At 25.5% G+C, this 7,457-nt stretch overlaps 1 protein-coding gene across 1 annotated transcript; it reads right to left on the reverse strand.

The window, feature by feature from the left end:
- Positions 1–366: 366 nt before the first annotated feature.
- Positions 367–5,086, reverse strand: LOC100212389 (cysteine and glycine-rich protein 2). Its single transcript, XM_065791406.1, has 4 exons — positions 4,881–5,086; positions 4,337–4,560; positions 4,076–4,169; positions 367–513 (listed from the first exon to the last, which is right to left on the reverse strand). The coding sequence occupies exons 1-4, from the start codon at positions 5,041–5,043 to the stop codon at positions 437–439; spliced, it is 558 nt and encodes a 185-aa protein (XP_065647478.1). The 5' UTR covers positions 5,044–5,086; the 3' UTR covers positions 367–436.
- Positions 5,087–7,457: the final 2,371 nt, after the last annotated feature.

Below are 7,457 nucleotides of genomic sequence, written 5' to 3' on the forward strand. Positions count from 1 at the left end.
GCTTAAAATAATAAACATATTAAAAAAAAATTTTTTAATGTTTTTTTGGTTACTATTTTTGCAGTTTTGTTAAAGAGCGATATAAATTATCATGGTTAATTAATTAAATTGATTTAACTTGAAATCAACCGGAAAAAATTCTCCATTAGCTTGAAATCAACCGGAAAAAATTCTCCATTAGTTTTAAAATAAACTGTTATCATTGTTAGGAATTTTGCTTAAAGTAATTTGTTTAAAACAATAAAAAGCTCTTTATCTTACCAAATAAAAATTGATCTTTAAATGCGAATTCATTTTTATGAACTGAGCAACTTACCTGGTTTTGGCGTGCCATACTTAAAAACGTATACTTTAAAAAAAGAAAAATGCTATAAATATTTTATATTGGAAATATTTTATGATACAACAGTAATGTTTATTTCTTTAAAAAATTGATCTAAGTAGTGTGTGTTAAAACTCCACTTCCGCCACCAAATCCATAGCCTTTTGGTCCAAATTGGCTACCGTAACACGCTGAAATAAAAATTAACCAAAAATTTTAACGAATAATGTTGCCTAAAAAAAAAATTAGTTGACTTTTTTTTCAAAAAAGTTGGTTAAAACTTAAACTTAGTTTATTATTAGGTTTAATAATAAAACACTTTTCCGCAATACTCAGACTTTCAGAGATCCCAAGCACTCTTCATAGTTCGTAAAGTATTTCAGTTTTGAATTCGTAACCAATTGCAAGTTAATTTTTATTTTACTTTTTGATTTAAGTTTAATAAGTTTTATTTGAAATTTGATCACGTTTTTAATATTGCTTTTTAAAAAGACTTTAATTTAAGTTTAAAAAGACTTAAATCTAAGCGTTTAAACGATTTTGTTCAAAATGGCCCAGTAGTAAAAATAAAGCAATTTCATATCTATGTAGAAAAATAATATCATGTAGAATAGATATAAAAAAGTTACTTGAAAATTGTTTTCAATTTACAAAAATGCTAAAATTTAGATTTAAAGGTGTTAAATAATATATATAAGTTTTTTTTTTCCGTCGGAAATTAGAAAACCTTTTTTATACAACTCTACTACCAATTACTCTGTTTTATATCCGTTCCTAACGTACTTACCTGTATATATAACACTGCTAAAACTACAACTGCTGCGTTTATTTGCTGAGATACAAGAATGTTGTTGACCTAACAACAAATCCAATAGTTATTCTAATTAAAGTAATGTGGAATTAACAAGGTTTTAAATTTACCTTTCCTTTAGAAAAAAAAATATTTTTGCAATAATCTCTAATGTAATGCGAAATATTTATGTATAAATTACACACGCACTTATTTAGAAATAAATTGATCGGTGTATTACTGAAACCTCAGCATATCTGTATATTATATTTATATCGCATGTGCACAAAGTTAAGACTAACTCAAAAAATAAGTAAAAATTTTGATTGTATTTTATCTTGTAATATCAGAGAATTTTTTTATTACAATATTATTTATAACTTTGTAATCCTTTTTTTTTTTTTTTATGTCCTCCGACCAGACAAAATATCATTTTATTTATCTCGTAATGCTAGTATAGTTTTATATCGTAATGCTTATTAAATGTTCTTAATAAATTACTAAAAATATATCTCCTAAAATATTTTACCCATTATCCAAATAAATCAGAATAGATATCTCACCAGATTTTCAAATAACAATTGTATTCAACCCAAAAGTTATTTTGCGGCGACCGAATTTTCAATTTCTACTAGAGGGCCGAAATTATGGAATAAAGTATTAACTAATTATTAACTAATTAAAACTTATTAATTATTAATTAATTATTAATGTATTAACTAATAAATGAACCTAAAACAATTTCTACGCTTAATGAGTTTAAGAATAAATTGAAGCAAAAACTACTAATAAACGACGTAGCGCTCAGCTTTTTCTGAAGTTTTAATGATTGCTGTTGTTAAACTTACCCAACAATTAGAGGTTTGTCATTATGGGCTTGACGATCTTAGAAAAGGATTGTGCCATTTGTTATTGCTTAAATTCTTTTTTTTTTTCTTTTCTTTTAAAAAAAAATGTATATAAAAAATTATGGTTTACAAGAATTATTCACATATTTCAAGGTATATGCTGGTGTAAAAGGAAAGCTTCAGGATTAGGCGTATTTGCTTGCTTTTTAGTAATATAGTTTTTTCGTACTAATTCCTTTTTTTTCTTTTTTTTTTTTAATTTTTCTTAACGAATAGAAAAACAAAAAGTTAAAGTAGGACTTTAGGACCGATGATTTTTATTTTATTAAGTCTTGAGAAAAAGGTTTTATATTATATTGTGTTACGTTTTTTAATTTTTGTTGTCTTATATTTACGGTATAGACTAAGGGGCTTGGTGATAAGACCAATTATGTTTTCTTCTTGCCCCTGCTGTTTGTATTTATATTATGCTTTAGGACTTTAATAAATTTATATAGCAAAAAAAAAAAAAAAATGCTAGAATAGTTTTATCTCGTAATGTTGGTATAGTTTTAGCAAACTGTAAATTTTAACTGTTATTATATTGTTTATTCATTTATTTATACTTTTATTTGTTACTTACAGTTATTTAAGCTTCTTGTTACTTTTTATTGTTTTAATAACCAATCAAGGGCGGATCCATTTGAAGGGTAAAATTATATAATTTTGAAATAATTTTTTTTGCCAAGTTATATTTTAACAAAGCATGTTGTTTAAAAATGAAAGTAAACTAGGATGGCTGTTTCCAATTCATAAGAAATTTTAGTAAATTTGTGTAGTGCAAAAAAAAATTGGATTGTTGGAGTATCAATATGACGTAGATTCATAGTTACATAGTTTAAAACTGTAAGACTAACATTCTAAAAAAAACTTACTAAAAAGGTTTTCTAATATAAAGATAAAATATTCCCCCTCCCCCACCCGATCGCTACTTTATTAGAGTTTGGATCCACCGAATCATAAAATCGCCCTCCCACCTTTCTTTCCTAGATGGTCAGAATCCGCAAAATCAAAAATAAATAAAAATCGCTTCAAACACCCCCCTCCTTCCCCACCTTCCTCCTTACTAGATGGTCTGGATCCACCTCTGCAACCAATAAGATTTCAAAAATTATTTTATATTAAGTTTATAAAGCGAACGTATTTTAATTTAGAAAATTTTTAATAAAAAAAGTTTGTTTTTTTTTGTCTTTTTTTTAATTCATTTTTATAACTTTTGAAACCTTTATATAAAACTTTTAATTTTTTTTACAAAGATCAAAATTCAAAATAAATTAAAACAAAACACATAAAATTTGTTTCTGACTTATTTAGATTATTCTGTAACAAAACGCGAAAATTATTTTTACGCCCACCAAAAAATCTCCGAGTAAAAATTATAAATCAAACAATCAGTTTTTGCAAATAATTTTACATTAAAAAAATTTCACATGATTGGCAATTTTGCAAGCTATACAATATATGTATGTACAAAACACATACAATATATGATACATGAAATATTGCAATATAATATAATATGTAGTGCATTAATAAAAAAGTAAACACAATAAATAAAAAACACATATTGTAACTATTTTGCTTTGACAGTTACTTGACAGTTTGACAGTTCAACTTAACTTTTAAAGGCAAAAAATAACAAAGAAAAATTTTTCAAAGTGAAATCTTTTGTTTACACTTTGACTCATACTAATTTTTAAATTGAATCAATTTTTATTTTATCGCTTATAAAAAATTTTTTGTTTTAATTGCTAAGTTTTTTTTTTAATATTATTGGAAAAAAATAGAGTCCAATTTTTTTAAACATTTGGTCTATTTAACATTGATAAAATTTAGGGTGGTATCAGTATTTGTGGATTTTATGGAATGTTATGTTATTTTAATAATGTTTTTTATAAGGTTCTTAATTTTTAAATCCTTGCTGTTTTTTAAAATAAATAAAACCTAAAACAAAAAGCCGTAGTCTAATTGTCAACGTTTTTCATTTTATGTTATTTATTTCTTAAGTTTTTATTTGGCAGAGAAACAGTTTAAAGATAGAGGTATTGTTTACTAAAAAATTACATATTAACTTACATTTGCAGTAAATTTGACCATCATTTTCTTGACAGTTTGTAGAATCCAGCTTCTTTTTACAAATAAAGCAACTGAAGCAATGTCGATGCCAAGACTACAACATTTGGAAACATAAATTTCATAATATAAACAATTATTATTTTAATATACTTATAATTTAAAAGTAAATTTCAGTATTTAAAATTTTTTCCAACATGCATAATTAATACTAAATAGTTTACAACTTTTCAATTTAAAATGATGAAGAGAAGTACATCATACATATCCAGCTCCTATGACTTCTTCTGCATGATAAACAGAGCCACCGCATCTTGGGCATTTATTTCCACCAAAATAAATCTGTGAATCACTTGATACAAGAGGCCCAGTATGGGTTTCGTATTTACCACCAGAGTCCATACTTAAAGTTCCAGCTCCTGCACCATAACCGTATCCTTTAGGACCTCTTAGTTTACCGTAACACGATTTACAGTATATTTCGTGCTCTAAAATATAAAAAATAAAATTGAATCAGAGTTAATTATGTATTTTTATAACTTTGCTTTTAAAATTTGTATAACATTATTTTTATAACTTTATTTCTAAAATTTATACAACATTATTTTATCGTTATATTTTAAACTAATGTTATTTATTTAAAATACAACTATAAAATAATGTTATGGATATAAATTGATAAATTTTATTATAAATACTATTATATATATATATATATATAATATATATATATATATATATATATATATATATATATATATATAAATATATAGAAGAATTAACATGCTGTATCATTTTAAGCTCATACCGTCATTTGCTTCAGCTACTGTAGTTGAAGATAGTCTAACGTTGCATACTTTACAAGTATAACATCCAACTTTGTGCCAGTAGGTATCCCCACCAGCCATTCGCTCCGCATGATAAACTTTCTTTCCACAACGACCACAATTAGGATTTTCGTAGACCGACATCTTTAAAAATTGTAACCTCAATACACTCAGCTTTTATAAATTTTCTTTTATAGTATCCTCCCATTCTAATAACAATGATATTTGATCCACTGTTTGTATTACAAATCCTTTTTTTGACAAAATACTTAAACAAATGTTTTAAAACTAATATAGTGTATGAGAAAGGAGTTGCTTTTCTAATAATTCAGGGGGAAGTCTAGTAGTTTACAGGGAGAATCGTGTAAAAAATATAGTAATCGATACAATCGATACAATCGGTACAATCGATAGTAAAAAAAATTTATTCGATTAAGTAGTTTGTAAAGAATTTAAATAAAGGAAATTCAAGTGTTAAAAGTTTCACAATGCAGTTACAATAAAAAATTAAAAAAAAATTAACAATAACAATAAAAAAAAACAAATAATAAATAACAATATATAAATAAATTTTCAACTAAGTATTTGTTTATCTACTCACTATCCACTGGACAAAAGTAAACAAATAAATTTTTGTTTAAGTAATTCAAAAAATGCGAGGTGTTGGTTGAGCAAGTTACCATTATAATTACGTTATCTTTTTTTTTTAAGTTTTATATATTTCTAATTTTTTATATTCCAATAAAAAAATATTAAGGTAGATTAGGGTAATATGAGCACCTTAAGCGAAAATTTGAATATTTTCAAAAACAATTATGTTGAATCTAAAATTTTTTTAATGAATATTTTTTAGGGACCCCTACTCATCATTCACTTAGATATTTGGGCTCCCAAAGTTTTTTCTTAAAAACACAGAGGTTTTGAAAAAGTAGCAAGAGTGCTCATATTACCCAGACCACTTGGTAACATTATGCGCTTTAAACTATCTCAAAAAAAAAGTAACATTAATTAAGTAAAAAAATACCAACCTGACAATTAGAACTAATTTTTGTAATATAATGATTTGTTTTTATCAAAACTTATCATTAAAAGATCAAAATTAAGCCATAATTTATTGAAACAATGCTACTATGTTTTCCGGAAGAAAAAAAAAATTAATTCGTTATTTTTTTAATTTTATTAACTCAAACCTTTGAACGATAAAAATTCAAATTTTTTAAATTTAAGTTACAAGAAAATATTTATTATTGTTGAAATATAAAAATTTTAAACTATTTTTTGTTTTTATTCAAAAAACAATTAAAACCACTGCGGTATTGGGACTTTAAACTAGCTAATTTCAATAAAAAAACACTGGTTTTTGGTAAAAAAAAAAAAAAAGTTACACAAAAATGGTATCTCTAAATAAAGTCAAAACTAAATGTTTCTATGGTTTTTCAAACAAAAATGGATTCAATTTTTAGCTAACATATTTTTCTTTATGAAAAAATTAGTTTCATTATTTTAGCACCAAAATTTCGCGCCACAAATTTAATCATGGGTGATGATTAAATTTTGACACCGCAAAAAATTTAACAGCGTTTTAATTAGATGATAGCCGCTAATTACTGCATATAAATTTACGCAAGTTTTACGGATTCTTGTTATCACCACATAAAGTCGATTGAAAAAAATAGAAAGAAACTATTGTAATTAAAACTACCGCAATTTTAGGACTTTAAACTAGGCAATTTCATTGAAAAACACTGGGTATTTTGAGCATGCATATTGCATGAAAATGGTGTTTTTAAATGAAGTCATAAATGTTTTCATGCATTTTTTTCCAAACAAAAATGATACGGATTTCCAGGTAATATATTTAAATTTCGCGTCACAGATTCTTTCATGTGTAATGATATATTTTAACAACACAAAAAATTTAATAGCGTTTTAATTACATGAAAGACACTAAGGGTGAAATGCAAGAAGCGAACTTGAGTCAAGTTCGACTTGAACTTTACATTGTAACCAATAGCGGCAGAGTATGGGTTTTCCCCTCAAAAAATACTCTGCGCTATTGGTTACAATGTAAAGTTTAAGTCGAACTTGACTCGAGTTCGCTTCTTGCATTCCACCCTAAATATTGCGTATAAATTTAAGCTAATTTTACTGCTTTCTTTTATCACCACATAAAGTAGATTCAAAAACTGCAAAGCAACTTGAACTTCACTATTCACACCTTCGAAATTCTTTTGGTATGCTCATATTTCCAAGGTCACATTACTCGAAACTACCCTATAGTAATCCTACTAAATATTGAAAAGGTAACAAAGTTGTTTACTTTAAGTGTCTTTTGGTTTTAGTCATGCTTATTGAATAAGTTTAGTTATTTTTTGGTACTTATTGAAGTGCAAAATATTAGTAAAAATGGTATTTAGTTTGAATGCTAACATTGTTACTACTTGCTATCATCCTTAACCTTTAAATTCTGTTTTTTTTTTTTTGTTTTTTTGTTTTTTTAATTTAGTTCACCTCGCCTAGACACTCAGGTACTACAGAACCACTACAGACGAGGTGAC

The sequence above is a fragment of the Hydra vulgaris genome, chromosome 02, assembly GCF_038396675.1.
Source record: "Hydra vulgaris chromosome 02, alternate assembly HydraT2T_AEP".
Taxonomy (NCBI): Eukaryota; Metazoa; Cnidaria; class Hydrozoa; order Anthoathecata; family Hydridae; genus Hydra; species Hydra vulgaris.

Coding starts and splice junctions, on each gene's coding strand:
- LOC100212389 (XM_065791406.1), bottom strand. CDS start 5,043: ATGTCGGTCTACGAAAATCCTAATTGTGGTCGTTGTGGAAAGAAAGTT. Junction 4,561..4,880: donor AGTAGCTGAAGCAAATGACG/GTATGAGCTTAA, acceptor TTTATATTTTAG/AGCACGAAATATACTGTAAA. Junction 4,170..4,336: donor AAGTCATAGGAGCTGGATAT/GTATGATGTACT, acceptor CAAATGTTGTAG/TCTTGGCATCGACATTGCTT.